Raw genomic sequence first — 18,647 nt, forward strand, 5'->3', positions numbered from 1 at the left:
CATAATGGAAACGGTAATTTGGGAGGTCAAACCGACTAAGTCAAGCGATATGAAGGAAAATCATCATGTATCCAAAAGAGCATACTAAGATGGTTCACCTAGAGGTCTAACTAGCGTCAACTACGCTAAACACTACCTAGGGAACGTCACAAAGCACCTCAATCGTGAAATTGCAAGTTCACTAATCAATGGTCCGTATCATAGCAAGCTTACAATGCAATCTAGTGTATTAATCAAAGATGGCCAAACCTCAATTAATCACACACATGCACATAAAAGATCAACCAAATTTAATCATATCATCAACTCCATCAATTATCCCCAAATTACACTATTCCATCATTCATACATGCTTCACCATTTCCCTAGCTAGGAAACTACTCACTAGCCATAGGAATGGAGATCAAAACTATAACAATCATCAATTTCATCATCAACATACTTAAAATCAAAGATTAAACCAACAATCAACCAAATTCAATCAAAATTCAATCAATAACCAAATCAATCATCAACAACATGAAAAACTAGTGAAATCAACTAAAAATCAAACTTGTATTGAGATTAAGAAGAAGATCCTTACAAAACTTTGATCAAAAGATCAAATACAATGATGAATTCTTGAACAAACACCAAAGATCATGAGTTTCTCTCTCTAGTTCTTGAGTTTCTCTCTCTAAAATTCTCCCAAAAACTAACTATCAAATTCAATCTAAAACTAAAAACTTCCTTTCTAAAAATAGGTAGAAATAACTATATATACAAGGAGGAGGTCGGTAATGACGCCCAAAAATAGACCCTCGTAAGTGCGGGCGCTCGGAGGAGGGAGAATGGCGCGCACGGGACACACCCAGGCAGGTGCGCCCGCACACACCTGGTGTGCGGCCGCACACTCCCTTAGTGCGCCCGCACATTGCTGGGTTTCCCCCCCTTCTTCTCTTCGTCCTAGCTCAAGTGGTGCACGCATCCAGGATGATGATGATGGAGGACAAAGTGGGCAGAAACTTTCTTGAATTTCTTGAAGAATAAAAGCCATGAGTAAGGCATAAGCAAAGCCTTGAAGCTTGCCCCTTGGATCCACCTTTGACTTGGAACTTCTTGCACCTTCTTTAGGCATAAAAGCAATGAAAACTCGTAGAGACGAAGCTCGGGAATTCTTGGACAATCAATTACCACCTACAAGCAAAAGATAAAAAAGCAAGTAAAAGAGAAAAATAACAAGTAAACTAGAAAAAGACATGAAAAAGAGAAACTAACTACAAAAAGCATAATATGAAGAAAACAAGAATAAAACTAAGGAAAACTAAAGAAAAGAGAGATAAAATGAAATAAAAATCATCCAAAAAGGAACCAAATGAGTGCCAAAAATGTCACTCATCAGTTTTAAAATACAATCCAACCGCTTATCGGGGTCAATTGCTTTCTCGATTCATCAAACAACCTACATTATCGTCATAAGTTATGCAAATCAAGGTATTATTCAAATGAAACCATTCAATGGAAATTCCTAATAAGCTACGCTATTGCCACAACTTAGATCAATCCACCTAATTACAACTAATGGTTGGCTACCCCAAGAGAAACAACTAGTAAATCATGGAATACAAAGATATTTAATATCAAATCGATTTCAATACCAAAATATGCTTGAGATTCAACTATACCGTCACCATCCCCTTAGTAAGGGGGATTACTCTTAAATCATGTTGGAAGCAAAATTAATCATTAAATCAATAAGCATCAACATGATTAATAAGCAAACAAGAAAATTCAAACTAAACAAATCAAATGCAAAAGTAAAGAGAAAAGGATGATAAGATGCTCATTGATTGAAGTTAAAGATCTACAAAGAGGTTGATTAAGCTTATTCTTCAAAATCCAAGCTCAACAATGGAGAAATCCACACTTTCTCTCTCTACAAATTAAGACTAAGGAAGTTTCTCTCTCTAGATTAAGCTAATAAAACCAGAAAATTAAGCTAAGCTAATCTAATTTCATCAAAAAGGGAAGTACGGACTATATATAGGAGTGTTGGAAAAGAAGGAATCGAAGACCGTGCGCCTTCTCAAGCCCTCCGCGTACCCGAACAATGCGAAGGAAAAATTGGAACCCACCGATGCGCGCTCTCTCCAATATAATACTCGCGCTCGCACCTTCATGGGTACGGAGAATGAAACCTAGAAAGGTGCGTTTGCATACAAAACATGTGCGCTTTCTCCAGAGTCGTGAAGTAGGCGCACAAACCAAACTGACCTGCCTCCTTCCTCTTCACTCTAGCTGTGCGGGTTCTCACAGAGTTGCGCGCCCGCGCAGTATGGATGCGCGCCCTCTCCAAGTTCGCGCAAAACAATCTGCCTCGAACAACTTGAACTCTTGATTTGCGCGCCTTCTTACAGTAGTGCGTGCCCGGGCCACCTGTGAACCGCTCATGTGCGCTCTCTCACGGGGGTTGCGCAGTGCTCCTCTAAGCCAAGATCTTCTTGTTTTCTAAACCACGGTTCCTACAAAACACAAACAAAGAAACCAAGGTAGAAAAAAATAGACAAAGGAGGTAAAACTATGAAAGAAGACGAGCAAAAGAAAGGAGAACTAAAGATAGGAAAGAGGGTACTAACAAGCTACAAGTATGTGAAAAAACTGTTAAAATAAACCCTTAATCGTGGCATAAAAGCCACTCATTAGGTTTGGGCATGACATTTGATGTTAAGGCCCAACCCGGATTTATGATCATCACCTCTAGTTTTGAGGAAGGGGAAAGACCGAAAGAGAGGCGACAAAAAATTACGGTGGCTAGGGCTGGGATCTGGGTGGCGGTGTGCCGCCCGCGGTGGGCATGGGGTGGCTGGGTTAGTTTAGGGTTTTTGATTTTTTTATATTTTTAATTTTTCTTTTTATTTTTTAATTATATGACGACATGTGGCACAATAGACTCCATTTAACGTATTTTTGAATAGAAACCATTAAGTGGTGATAAAAGCCAATTTTATAAAATTTTTGTGGTGTCAATTTTATTTTATTTTATTTATTTATTTTTTTTGGTAGTGTTAAAAACCATTTTCGTGTTATTTTCGGTATTAAAATTAAAAATTTCCTAAATTTGACTTAAATTCTTTTCTCAAATTCTTAAATAATTTGATTTATTTAACTATCTCATTCACTAGTTAATTATTTAAAACTTGAATTTATTAAATTGAAACAAATTACTTGTATCAAATTATTTGATATTTACATTAATATCAAAATTTCTTATTTATTTTTATTGATAATTTTATAAATAACTTAAATTCTAATATCAAACGATAATAATGTTCAATTTTTTAAAATGATTTAAATCATAAATTACTATTTGTTGTTATTTTAGGTGGTTAAAATCTCAAATCTTATTTGTTACTTTTGCTTAGGTGACAAATAAATTTTTTAATTCTAAAATTAAAAAAATAAAGAATAAAAATAATAAAAGCCAAAATAAAATATAAGTCTAATATATTATTGGTCGAAATAATACTTACTTAGGTGGCACGTAAAACCCATGCGAGGTACTTTTTTAAATTATCATTTTTTTTAATAATTTTTAGATATTTTAAATAATTTAAAATTTAATATCTAAAGATAATTTTTAATTCTTAAACAAAAGATAAGTTTTTATTTTTTTAAATAATGTAAATCCAATTACATCGCTATTTGTTGGTTTTACCTACGTGGTAAAATCTTAAATCTTATTCGTAAATTTTGTTTAAATGGCGATTGAACTTTTCAATTCTAAAATAAAATACAAATCTAGTTTTCCATTGATCAAAATAATATCTATGCTTATGTGGCACGCTGAATGCTCTCAAAATAATACTAGTTTTGTGCCCGGGGCAATACCCGGATAATTAATAAGATTATAGGATAAACTTTTTGGCTTTAATTTTAGATACGGTCATACAATCCCTTTTGATGATTGAATATATTTAAACATATGATATCATATCGCTTATTAAAATAGTGTGTGTTTTGTAATTTGTTTGTAATATGTTATTATCTACTTAAAATTATTTTTACTGGTTTAAACTTATTTTTACTGATTAAAAGCTTATTTTAATGATTCTTTATAATGTTTCAAATGAATAAATCTATCTATCTATCTATACAATATACTAAAGTAATCACCAAAGGAAACACTTGGCATAATTTTGTGAAAAATTTTCCCTCCAAAATGCTATTTATTTATTTTCTTAAAAAATTCTGTTAATAAATGTTATTTATTTACTATGTATATAATATGCAACACATAAGAAGTTAAAGGATAAACTAAAGGAGTTATGTCTTCGTCGTGTGCAATTACTAGATATATAATTGGATCAAATTATGGAGATAATTAAGTCCGGACATTTGGGTCGACGTTTTGCCATAGCTAGAGGTACTTACGATATTTGGACTAGTAAAATAGGCCAAATCCCAATTGGACGGATCCTATTAGGTCACACAAAGGGGCTAGATCGAGCATTAGAGGACGAGGCCCATCATGGGCCTCATCACTCTAGGAGGCCGGCCATATGGGGCTTTAAGAGGCTATTGGGCTTCATTTCCTAGTCTAATTATAATGAGATTATAAATAGACTAGGTTCCTAGGTTTGCAAGCAAGAAGTTTACTGATCATTTTAGATCAAACCCTAATTAGCAAACACGAAACCAACCCCCTCTCATACTCCCTCTCTCACGTCACTCTCCTCCTCCCGACGCCGGTGGTGTCTCGTGGTGGTGGTGGTTCGTGCGGTGGTCGATCGTCCGAAAAGGTGGCGATCGCGGTTTTCCTCAATCACTCGACCAATCTAGTATTGGTGGACGGCTCGTTCGAATCTCGTGGACTAAGTAGAGGAGCAACACTTGGGGCTCTATTCTCTCCCTGACTTGCCCGTCGAATAGCTTTGTGGAATTCACGCTTCAAAGGTATGATTATGTGTCTTGTGTGTTAGCATGCGATCTTTGGATTAGGTACTTTATTGAATATGATTCATATATATTATTCGCTGCGTAGTACCTATAAACTCCTACATAAACATACATAAATAAATTCAAATTTGAAAAAAAAAATGTTGCATAAGTCATTTTTTTTTTTTGAAAGATGTTGCATGAGTCATTTAATTTCATTTAACTCTGTTTCAATTGACTATTATTTATAACTAGGTTAGATCCCGTGCCATGCACGGTAATTTCAATATTTATCATGAGTTTAATACAATTATTTTACTATAAAAAATAATATCAAATTGCAAAATAGGATGAAAGTTCTGTAATTACAATTTTTTTGAATCTTTAAAGAAAACAGAGGAAGAATTGCATGCACGACTAATAAAAATAGCCATGGATTACATTACAAAGTTATAGATAATATTACATTATTGTATTATATGACTTAGGGCCTGTCCATATTTACTGATTGGAACTGAACTGAACTAAACATAACTGATTGGAACTGAACTCAACTGAACTGAACTGATTGGAACTGAACTCAACTGAATTGAGCTGAAATGAATATTTTATGTGAGAGGGAAATTAAGAGCTGAACTGAACTGATTGGAACTGAACTGAACTGAAATTATGTAAATGTGAACAGGCCCTTTGTTCCCATCATAAAATAAATAAATATATAAATCTTTGTTGACTGTGTAAAAATGAATATACTTGCCAAATAGAAAAGAAATATTATTGTAAAGTAAGTATTAAATTAAATACTTCTCTAAGAAGCTTTGAAAAAAAAAAAAAAAAAAACAAACAAAAAACCTTTTGGAGGAAAATTTTTTAACTAGGTTATGACAAGTGTCATTTCTGGTTTCGCCTTTAGTATATAGGTAATATTGATAAATCTCATTTTATACACTATTAGAATCCAGACAAACTATGACAGTTTGATTATGATGGCTCATAAAACTGTCGCAAAATTCATGATAATGGATATGAAAAATTATTTTCCAAACTCATACCATCTCAAATTTTTCATACTTTCAAACTCATACCACTTTTCAAAAAAAAAAAAAAAAAAAAAAAGAGACAACTTCTAAAAGGCTAAAAGTGCTCCAGCTAAAATTGGAAAACTAAATATTTGTATTGAGGTAGAGGCCTAGAACAAAATGTGCAATGCATCTTACAGCCTATAGCTCCACAATTCCACATCCCAAGGTGTGGTTCAAATTTTACATTATGTGTTACACTTCAAAAATCTTCACCAATCATAATTTCAGTCTTAATACAAATATATTAACAGTACAATGAAAGCGACAAAATCATGTAATTGGACGATTCCAAGTTTCATTATCAGCTTCACTCATATCGTCTACGCCGTCGAAAATGCTTCAGAATAAAGCTTTCTGCATATAGCGGGTAATTTTTCCTGATGAAGCCCTTGATGCACTTCCAATACGAGAAGTCAATAAACTCACCATCTTTGCGAACAATGAACATACACCGGGAATCTTGAAACTGAGGATGGTATCCAATCTAATCACCAATTAAATTTTTCGTCAGCAATCTTTGTATTTAGCTCAAGCACAACTCCAAATGGTAAATTAGCCTAAAAATCAACACCTACTTTTCATTTGATTGAAAGATTGAATGGACTATTAATCAAGTAACATATGACCTCCGTTACATATTATTTGCAACGATTTAATGTCAAATCATTGCAAATAATATGTAACGGAGGTAGTATAAGGAATCTAGTCCGAAGAGAGCTACGAGACATGGCCTACAATCTTGAGGTCAATCACGAAATAGCCTAAACAGAATACTAGTTGAAATCTCCACTACTTTTGCAAGTTTAGATAATGTTCCTGCCCGGCCATACAGCCAATTCACGGGCATTTCTATCCTTTTCAGTTTAACACCATTCACCAAACAACTATTACACTTACCATTGCAAAATAAAAACAAGGAAAAGAAGCTATATTATACAAGGTTGTTCTACAAGGTTGTTCTACAGCCCATCGTCAAAGTAACCTAGACATTCGACGGCGAGATCCATCCTGTACTTACATCTCAAATTCTCAACTAAATATCGAAAGAAGCGGCATATAAATGATAGGATTGCAACAATCTCTTAATACATGGACTAAACACAAATAAAGCACACATCTCCATATATGCTTCTCTACAAACTTTAAGGTTGAGCCAAAGAGCAATTACAGTAGCACAGCAAAATATCCTTGTGCTATACAAGGAATGTTCTCAACTATTGTCTATTTAAGAAAAAAGTTCCCAGTGCTTCAATGATTTTCGTAAAGAAGCTTGTATATTGCAGTAAAAATGTTCTATGGTAACAAACTAACAATATTTCCTGCCATAGGAATTATTGCTTCTTCACTATACTTTCCCCATGACTTATATGGACTTCCCTAAAATACACTTAGGACTAAAAAGTTTTTATGATGTGACCAACTCCCCACAAGATGATCTGAATAACACAATAGGAACAAGATATAATTAATTAAGCTGAAGGCTTAATAACTAGCCACTAGCCAGTGTAGATATGAACACCAATAGCAATAAGGAAGATAGTAATGAGGCCAAAGTAGATTATGGTATGAACAAGTATGGTTATGCAGCTTGTCTGCAAGTTAGCGAACTCAACCATCCTTCCCCTCCCCAGAATCTGACATAGCAAACCCGGCGATAGCAACATGAATAGCACCAACGCGATCACGACCGACCCCCAATCCGCCATTCTCACACACTCTACTCTCTCAGATAAATATCAATGTCCTAAAACAGTCATTTTCCCTAAATACACTATGCCTAATCCACAGTATGAAGAAACCTAAGATAAATTACATCAGTTCAAAATGATATGTTAACGTTTCAATCTTCTTCTTTTTTTACCCTATCCAGATACTCTTTTTATCTTCTTTGTAATCTCAATTTCATGAATGGAACAATTAAAAAAACCATCAATCACATAGCCATATTAAAAACAAGCCTCTGCCAGGTTTGGTGGTGTGCACTCTGCAGAAACACACATATCTTATAAACTAGCCTCCAACATATATAGTTCACAAATACATTGATACTAAAATGTCAAATATTGAAATTCTAGTTTTATGGAATTCATAAAATAAAAATCATAAAAACTTATGTTTAAAAAAAAAAAAAAATGCTTCAATCTCAATAATAAAATGCAAAACCACGAAAATAAGACCTAAAAATTATTCCCTATTAATAAAACATGACAGCCTACCAAAACAAATAGGATTTAAAATAGTGTTGTACAGTCTATACATTCAAGAAATTAAACCCATTGGTAGGACTAATTTTCACTTTTTCAGTTCACAAACTCTAAAATAAGCTATCAAGGGCTAATAAAAGCATGTGGTTAAGAAGACAGTAGTAACAGTGCCACTCCTTTTTGGTAGGCCTAATATGCATAACACTAATACATCAACAAAATGTATTTATAAGGTCTTTGGTTGAGAAGCCAATAGCAGTAAATGCCTGCTCTACATTGGACACCTTCTTATAAGCACTTTGCAGTAGACAAAGCAACTATCTATAGTTTTCCATTTACTACCCCTTTTTTTTTTATTCTCAGAAGTCATATGACACGGCCCCCATCAAAAGCAAAAACTGTTGCTAGTGACTAGGTAGTAACTGATAAGAATTCATAAATTAATTGTATTAACCTCCAAAGCATGGCTTCGCCTAATTTGCTCATGACCTTTCCTAAACCAATGCCCATTTTACATACTCCAAACAATGTAAATTTATAACATGAAGTTCATCATTCAACAAGAATGAGGAAATTTAGATAGCGTGCTCTCTGAAGAGAAGCTCAAAAATAAACTAATAATGGGTTATATGATTCAGCTTTTCAAAACAACCTTAAGTGGGACGGAACAAATATAGTCTGCATAGCCTCAAATAGCATTTCAATGAAATGGCAGTAGTGCAAGAAACAAGTAGGTACAATGTTTCCCCCTCCCCCCCTGCAGCAACAAACACACACACACACACCAGGGGCAAAGCCAGGATTATAAATCTGAGGGGGCCAAGACTTATATTACCCACTTTTTTTTTTAATCCAAATTTTTTGCTTTTGTACATACTATCATACATTTGTTTTGACTTGACTATACATTATTTTACTAACTAGTGTATAGAAAACAAATGTTATTAAATAATAGGTTGTATTTTTTTTTTTGATATATATATATATATATATATATATATATATATATATATATATATATATATATATATATATATATATATAAAATATATATACGATTGAAGGAAATATTAGATAATATCATAGGTGAAGTCTACAAAAATAAAGGGACAAAATTAAAAAATATATATATATATATATACGATTGAAGGAAATATTAGATAATATCATAGGTGAAGTCTACAAAAATAAAGGGACAAAATTAAAAAATATATATATATATGATTGAAGGAAATATTAGATAATATCATAGGTGAAGTCTACAAAAATAAAGGGACAAAATTAAAAAAAAAAATATGCTATCTATAGGTTTCGAACCCGAGACCTGTGAGATGGTTTGTTGTCATATTAGACTACTAACCGCAGATTCCGCAGAGCCATCAGTTACAAGTTAATAAGTACTTCGTATAGTTTTAACTTAGGGATAACTCTGGGGGCACAATATTAATGATATTGCTTGTTGGGCCATGGGGGCCGGGCCTCCGCCAACTCCAACCCCCCCCCCCCCCCCCCTCCCCTAACCTGCCTGAATTGGTCAAACTTAGCATATAGCCTATCTTCTACTTCAAGTTTCAGTTCTCCATTGATGAGAATTGGCAAATCTGTAACTGATAAAATTAAGACAAATAAACAAATATTATCACCTCTTTCACTATTTGGAAAACATTTCCTCTGCACCTTAAATTTTGTAATTGGGCACAATAAATGGGCCTCTTTAAGGAGGAACAACACAGGAAGCTTGAGCTATACGAAGAGATGACATCTCATGGGTCATTAATGCTCTAATGAAGCTTAACTAAATTGTTTGCCTTGTTGTGGACCCTTTGTGACCTCAAAAGGTTCTGGCTAGATTAAGGGCATTACAAATAAAGTAATTAAATTACTTTTCCTTCTGATACTAAATAGAATCTGCTTCACCCTCATTGGAAGGCATTGGCTTGGCTCAATGTATTTAGTCACTGATAAAACTCACTTCAGTGATAACTGCATAAGATATTTTCACTAATTTCATCATCTTTTGAGCTACAACTCTACAAGGAGTTCCTATAATAACTAAGATGGGTGGCTTCAAGAATACAAGAAGAGACCTCAAACAAAGACAACTAGACTTCCAGAAGAGAAGCAGCTTAGAACCTTTCATTCCTAGGACTTAAAGACTGGCTTCGCCCTTGTGGCAATGTATGTTTATCTAATACTGGGTAGATGCTTACTTTCTAGGTAAAAGTTCGGTTTAACCAAACCATGAAACATACTCCCTCCGTCCCCAAATGATAGTCCCTTATGGGCATTTTTCACGGGAATTAATAAACACAAATAAGAATAGTAAAAGTACATTGAAAAAGTAAATTGACATTGGGTATGCAAAAAAGTAGAGAGAGAAAGTAATAAAAGTACATGGGAAAACAAAATATACATGAAAAAGTTAAATTTGCACAAATTTATTGCAAATTGGAGGGAATTTTGGTAAACTATTAATATTAATGGTTGTTGGAAAAAACAAATGGGGTGAACATTTTGGGACTAAAATTTGCCCATTAGGGACTATCATTTGGGGACGGAGGGAGTAATATCTTGTTCTATTATCCCCTAATACAAGAACAATCATGACACAAGATAATATGACACCATTAAAACAGTTTGAGTAAACACAATGTTCCTCCCCATAAATAAATACAGAACAGTCTGACCCATTTTACACTGCTTTGTTTACCAAAGATCATTTTGGAAGATGTACTAAAAAATATGCTCCACCTCAATATCCAATAGAGGAAATATTAAAAGAAATACTCGTATATAAATGAATATATAAGAGTAAACATAAGACAAGTAAGTCCTCATAGAAAGACTCATATTGCTACACCACTAATGCTAGCTGCGGGAGGTAATCAATCTCATCCCATACTGCATGAAGGAAGCAATAAAAGTGAAACTAATAGTTTTATTTTCTGAATTATAATACAGACTGGGAGAAGAGGAAAATGAAAATGGAGGTTTTTCAATCTCTTCTTCTTCTAAATAAAATAAACTCTCCCAAAGTTGGAAACAATTGACAGGGAAACACAAGCTCACTTCTTCCTCTCCTTCTCACCCTTCCCCTTCTATCTCTTACTTCAGCTCCCCTTCCTTCCTCCATTGTAATCAAAACACATGATAACAAAGGCAAAAACCAAAAATCTTAAGAATTGTTTCACTAAGTTCATAACAGAGCGTGCTAATAACCTTGAAGACCACTTAAGCACAACATATCTCTCGCGAATACCCCACAAGCATATCACACGAAAAAAAGGCAGTGTAGTCCATAATTCCAAATTCAAAACTATCGAAATAGAATTAAAAAAAATAGATATAGAACAATGTTCACTTCAATAAAGCAAACAGGTTAGACTAGACGACTCAGTAAGTCGCCAAGGGATGTGGGTTTAGGGCGATTCCACTCCCACGAGAGAATCAATAATGAACACAACTTAGAACACCAGAGAAGACAAGAAAGGGCGATATACAAAGTAAATTTTTATAAGCTGAAAGAGAGAAGATAGAGAAGAGAGAGAGAGACTTACAGTGATGTAATCAACTCCACATCCAATTTTATTGTCACATTCAGGGTGATACGGTAGTAGTCTCTCCAAAATCATTTTCTCATGCTCAGCAGTCAATCTATCACCACTTTGGTATCTGATTTAACAAACACAATATTAGAAATCTTTACAAAATTCCCATAAAATTAATTAGCAAAAACAATTTACAAAATACCCACTATCCCCCTTTTGAAGGTCTAATTAATCCAACATACCCAATTACACAAATACTTGAACATCATCACACAAAATAACAAATGGTGTAAATAATCACATATAAAATCAGAAAATAAGCATATTTTTTTTTCTGAAATAGTCTGTAATTATTAAGATACTACCCAAGAAAAAATGAAATGAAAAACAAATGTTCAACTGGTAAATAAAATATACCCAATACAATATTTTATCAAACAAACATACCCAATTACACATACACTTAATTAGATTTTTAAAAAAATATATGCGGAAAAATGGCGGAAAATTTCAAAATTCAAACATGAAAATTATGAAACTTACTTTCCAGAATGAAGAATCATTCTAACAAAGCCAACAAGAGGAACAGTATCCTCTAAAATCTGGTCTTCCCAATCAACCCAACTTTCTCTTTCTGCAACCCTCTCAAAACTATTTTCTCCCTCCAAATTCTCGGTATCGGAATTCTGACCGTGCGATGGAGGAGAAACAACCGGTTTCCTCAACAAATCAGGGCCGTAGGATTCAGGGCTACCAGTTTTAAAAGCGCAGCAACAACGACGATGTTGAATTTGGTGAAGATAAACAGATGAAGGAAGAGATAAGGTTGAAGACGACGAACAAGAAGAAATAAAAGTGGGCAATAAGTTAATATTGGAACTACTAATACTGCTAATTAATGACATGATTCCTATAGTGTTGATGGAGATTGGGGGGTGGTTGATGGATGGGGTTGGGGTTGTGGTTGTGGTGCCACCCTGGTTCAGCTCATGGCGGTGGCTAACAGGGTGGTTTGGAGGTGAGGGTAAAGAGAGGTGCTAACGTTAATGGTGGTGTTGGTGAATTCTGAAAATATGGACAAGATAAAGGGGTATGATTCAGCTCTCTGGATTTTTTGATAGAGAATTGCTATTTTCTTTGGGTTTTGGGTAGGGGTGAGCATGGGACGGGTACCCGTACCGTTAGTACTAACGGTTCGGGTACCCGATAACCAAAATCACTAAAAGTGATACCCATAACCGGAACCGATAAGTTCGGGTACCCGGATTTCGGGTACCCGGATTTTCGGATCGGTTATCGGGTACCCAATAAGATAACCAATAATGATAATTATACTTAATTATGTAGTTACTATGATATAATTTACAACTAATTAACAACAATACCATATGATCTTGACTAAATTATTAATAATATTACTAATCATTGATATAATAAAGTGATTATGAAGTAAAGTGAAAATTTAGATTTATATTAATAGATTTAAGTAGGGACAACAAGCAAAAAAAAATGCTTATTGGATCGGATCGGGTAACCGTTAATTTTAAAATGATACCCATAACCATACCCGATAACAAATTATCGGAACGGGTACCCGAACCGTTATGGTTATTGGATCGGGTACCCTAATTTTCGGAACGGTCACGGATCGATTTTTCGGGTTTTCGGTTTTTTGGGTAGTTTTGCTCAGCCCTAGTTTTGGGTGTTAAAATACATTTATGGGTTATCTATAATGAGAAAATACAAGTTTATCAAGCTGATAAATATGATACGTAATATAAGGGGTATTTGTGTCATTTTACTTCTTTAATTTGGGGCATTGTTATATTTTTATCTCTTTATACCTCCATTCTCCATTCCACGACAATTAGTCAATCCTCGTTCTTCATCCACGCCAGCAAAGTAGAGATTATCAAAGTTAGTCCAGCCCAAATTTGGACGGTTTTAGGCAGAATTTTTCAGCCCGTAGGCCCTGCCCGAATTTTTTTTGTGGGGCAGATTTAAGAAAGCGTTTTTATGCATTATTGGTTGTTTTTTTGGCCTGGCTCGAAAGCCCGCACGGCTCGACCGTTTTGCGCATAATAATTTCGGCTCGAAGCTTGGCCCATCCCAAGAAATGTGCTGATTTTTTTGGCTTTCGGCCACCCGGCTTAACCCGCCCAATGATCACCTCTAGAGAAAAGCTACACACCAACACTTGTGGCGGTTCAAAATGCTGACGCGGAGGAAATGCTTTCCCTAAGTGGTTGATATGGCCCTAACTTACACTCTTTTGCTAAGCTACTAGGGTGTCTTTTAGTTATTGTCGTTGTAATACCCCGTATTTTTATGCGTATTTTATTTAAAGTATGTATTTTATAAAGTATTTAAATAATTGTAACATTTTAATTATGGTATTTTAATTAATATTGTTATAAAAGGAAAGTTTATTTAATTATTTTATTTATAAAAGTTGGGTTTTATTTTAAGAAAGTTTAATTTTAACAAGTTTTATTAGGGAAGGGATTAGGAAAAACTAAAAGAGGAAAGTTTAGGGAAAAGGGGTTGGTAGAGAAGGGGTATAAATATCCCTCTTTTGAGGCAAATCAACTTTGCCCAGAGTGGAGAAAACCCAAGGTAAACTTCTCCCCCTTTTCTCCTTAATTATTCTTTCTTTTTTTTCTTTCTCTTTCCCTTCCCCTTTAGCACGGCCGGACCACCACCACACACGGCCGGACCACCACCGCACACCACCGACCACCACCGCGCACCACCGGCGCACAACCACCAGTCGCGGCGGCATCAGCCCATCCGTGCCGTGGTGGCGGCTGCTGCCGTTTGTGGTTCCCGAAAAAAAAAAAATTCTAATCTTTCTTGTTTAATTTTAATCTATGCTTTAATCTAATTGTAGTTTATGAGTTTTGGGATTTAATTTTGATGTTTGATTATAGTAATTATGTTAATTAATTTTCAGATTTGGTTTTTAATTAAAAAGCCCCAATTTTTGAAACCCTAGGTTCTTGATTTATGAATTATTGAAAGTATATGATGTATTATTGTTTAGATCTTTAATTAAAGTGTATTAAGGCTAAATTACAGCAAGTTTTCATTAAAATAAAGTGCTGGAATTTTATGTAGAACACTTAATATTATGTTTCTTGAAGAAATTTTAATTACCCATTAATTGGGACTTAATTATGGTATTTTAAACATAATTTCAGCTTACCTTAATTAAATTATGAGGGGTTTTAAAATAGTATATATTGCTGGAAATTTGTTTAGAGTGGATTTTAATACTCTATTATGATTTTAATGTGTAGGAGACTTCGAAGTAAGCAATTTCTATTAGTCGTGGCGATTTTAAGATCGTACTCAAGGTACGTTCGCGTACTTAGCATATATTAATGATGTAGAATCATGACAGGTTTGATTTCAATCAATTACAAGTAGTATCATGTTAAGGTTTATGTATGGAATCGTGAATTAATGGTGTTGGTGATTGAATTGTGAAGCATGAATTATTTGTGATGGTTTATGGATTGAAAATTATATTTTGGCATGTTGTGTTTGAACCACACTTTTATTTATGGCATGTTAGAATGCATGATTAATTAAACTACATGTTTAATTATGTTTTGGATATTGAAAAGGAATTTTATTATGGTTCAAATAATTTTTATTGATAATTTAAGCATGAGAAAGGAGCTATATAAGTGTCTATGTACACAAGGAATAAATTGTATGTTGGTGCCTTTGTGCACTTAAGGTGTTTTTAACACCGAGGGATAGGAATTTGGCGCTTTATGCGTTTAAGGTGTCTTTGACACTAAGGTAGAATTAAAAAGGGTTCAACATTATGTTTGGTTGATTGAATAATTATTGTTGATTGATTTATTATGCTTTGAGAGTCATCACCAAGTCCAATAACTTGTAAATAACGTAAAGCGAAAAAGATTACGCACCAAAACTCTTGGAATGTATATACCTTGAGTATGAACAATGGGGGGAGTTATGGGGTTTTATACTTAACCATAACTTCTAATGGAGTACAGGACGCTGTACATTCCTTTTTATTTATTATGCGCAGGAATTTCGCCACCTTTGAGTGGTTTTGTCGCTGGCACGGTTCGCTTCCGTGTCAGTTAACCTCAATTTATTGGGGGAGGTATAGTTGGAAACCCGTTCGATGCGTAATCAACGCTAAATGAATTATTTAGTGTCTAGTTAAAGTGTCTTGTTGATTGTTGTGTGTGCTTGTGAACAGGTGCATTGAGGTAAGTGTGTGTTGATAGGTGAAAGCATGTTAGTGTGTTTATTTACGCTTATGTACTCAGCTTTGCTGATTGTGTGTTTGTGTGTTTGACCATGTCTTTATCTTAGCCCTATGATGACCCATTTTTAATGGAGAGTAGTGGGGACAGGTAGAGATAAACTTTTCAGGTATTGAAGCATATTCATGACGGGGCATGAGTGAAGAGTGAATCATGCTAGTTTCCATTAGTTTACGATGTGTTTTATGCTTTGTTTATTTATGATACTTTTCATGGGGACTAACGCAAAGGTTTGGCTTTGGAACGGTTTTGAATAAGGGCCTTTAATGGTTCCAAGTTGTAGTTTGATTTTATTTGACTTTGTTTGTTTGATTTTAAACTTTACTTTCGTTTGGTTGACTTTTGAGTTGACTTGTTTATACGATTTTTAATTTAAAGTCTTCCGCTGTGTATCTTTGATAGTTGCCTTAGCCGTTTTCACAGTGGCGGTAATGTCTTAGATATTCCTAAAACGTATTTTAAAAGAGTAAAGTGGGTATTTAAAGGAAAGGAATTTCTAGGGTGTTATAGTCGCAAAGCGGCATTGCAGTTGTTATTGAGGATGGAGGAACAACAAGAAGAAGAAGAAGAAGAAGAGGGATGTGAAAACAAAGACAGTAATGGTTATGATGGGTTTCGGAGAGGAACATGGGCCTGTGATGGTGATGGCGGCCTAAGATGAAGATGGTGGTGGTGGTTGAGATAAACATAGGAAGACAGCGATGATGGTGGTGGTTCGTGGTTGATCGGCAAGATGACGAGGACAGTGACGGTGGTGTAGTGGTTGTAATGTGTGGATTTATATCTAAGCTTTTTTCTCCTTTTCTTAAAAAATAAACCTAAAATAGTGTACATATGGCAAGGCATGGCCCAAAAAAGGAAGTGATTAACATTTTTTGGTTGATCAACCTGATCAAGTGGGGCGCCCCCATCTATAATATCATGTTCCCTTCGTTCATTTAATAACTTTTACAGCATTTCAGAAGAAATAGTTTAATAGTTTAAATTACTATTTGAGTGGGCATAAAAAAAAATCAGAATAGGTACTAATGGGTTTTGTAGGGACTAGGGAGGAGAATGAGTGAATAATATCTAAATATTGAAATGAGGGACCTATATTAGAGGAAATTATTAAAATATGATCACAATTCCCAACTTTCTAAAAATAAGAAAAGATTAAATAAAACGGCCAGAAATTAAAAATATATATATAAAAAAAAAAACATTATTTTAACTAAACTAAGGGAGTAAAATAAAAATATAGTCACGATAATATTTTGAATACCGAATAGTGATTTGTTTTATCAAACGTAGTTTAAGAGAAGTTAAGCTTTAAATATTTCTCGTATAAGATATTTAATCAAGGAAAGTGCGAATAAAACAACATTAAAAATTTATATTTAAGCCTTTTTCCGTAAAGGTGGTTTGTTAGCTATGCTAGTATATGTTGGCTATGTTGCTTGTCAAAAAAAAAAAAAAAAAAAAAAAGTATAAGTTAGCTCTGCAAGTAGCTATTAGTAGTTGTCAACAAGTTGTGAAGATATATAATTATGGGTAACTAGTTGTTACCTCTAACATTCCGACAAATATAGATTAAAATTTTCAATAGCTGCTTTTATAATTCAAAAGCTTATAAATTTAGCTTTTGATTAAACATTATCTCAACCACTAAATATTAACCTCACCACTACATTGTCAAACAATATTTAAGTTAATTTTTTTTTTTTTTTTACTAAGAAGACCACTAAAGAGTACTTAAAAGTTAGTAAAAATCGCCTCTATTGTAGAATATGGCCAATAAATCAAGAGAGAATGTTAATCATATGTTTGAAAATTGATACTTGGCATTACTTCAAAAAGAATAATAGATTAAAGAAAAAGATGAGCTGTCAACAATTTGGTTTATGTTTTACGTCAAAGCAAAAAGTTTATCATGTGATGGTATATACTATTAAATGGTATAGTTTTATACCACCAAGGTAATAAAAAAATTTCAGGATATCGATGATTTTTTACATTGTGGTATTCAATGGCAATGGGTTCAGGACCCTACCCAGACCCTGTTGGACACTATCATATAATATGGGTATGGGTCTTATTTTTTTAGACCCTATGGGTACGGGTAGGGTATGAGTCTAGGCGGCATCGGGTAGGGTAAGGGTCCGAGTATAATATTTTCATACCCAGATCCCACCCACGAACATCAGAAATAAAGGTGACTATTCAGATGATCGGATTAGATTCGATAAGGTCGAGTCAGATCAAATTTATTTTAAAATTTGAGTAATGCTAAATAATTATGTCCATGTGAATCGAAATTTGAATCGAATAATTTTTGGGTCGGTTTCTTGTCGAGTGTACTTTTGAGTTTTAAGAATACAAGTACTAAATGCAGAATTTTATTATTATTATGGAAATAACAAAAAGACTAAAATACCCTTAGTTACTTTTCAACTTAAACTTTAAATTCTACCTAAATAATTCTCCTTTTCAACCTCTTACAATCCCACGAAATTCTGGAACTTCACAAAATTCACATCCAGTCATTCACCTTTACCTCTTATGATCTTCTATTTATAACTAGCTACCCTCTGCTACATTCTTTTCAAA

The 18,647-nt window shown here is 34.1% G+C and overlaps 1 protein-coding gene across 1 annotated transcript; it reads right to left on the reverse strand.

Moving 5' to 3' along the window:
- Positions 1-6,069: 6,069 nt before the first annotated feature.
- LOC145614468 (protein DCL, chloroplastic-like) lies at positions 6,070-12,881 on the reverse strand. Its single transcript, XM_081669524.1, has 3 exons — positions 12,292-12,881; positions 11,758-11,872; positions 6,070-6,480 (listed from the first exon to the last, which is right to left on the reverse strand). Exons 1-3 carry the CDS (start codon positions 12,651-12,653, stop codon positions 6,304-6,306), a joined length of 654 nt encoding a protein of 217 aa, XP_081525650.1. The 5' UTR covers positions 12,654-12,881; the 3' UTR covers positions 6,070-6,303.
- Between the last annotated feature and the right edge of the window lie 5,766 nt (positions 12,882-18,647).

The sequence above is a fragment of the Chenopodium album genome, chromosome 25 (assembly GCF_948465745.1).
Source record: "Chenopodium album chromosome 25, dcCheAlbu1.1, whole genome shotgun sequence".
NCBI classification, from domain to species: domain Eukaryota; kingdom Viridiplantae; phylum Streptophyta; class Magnoliopsida; order Caryophyllales; family Amaranthaceae; genus Chenopodium; species Chenopodium album.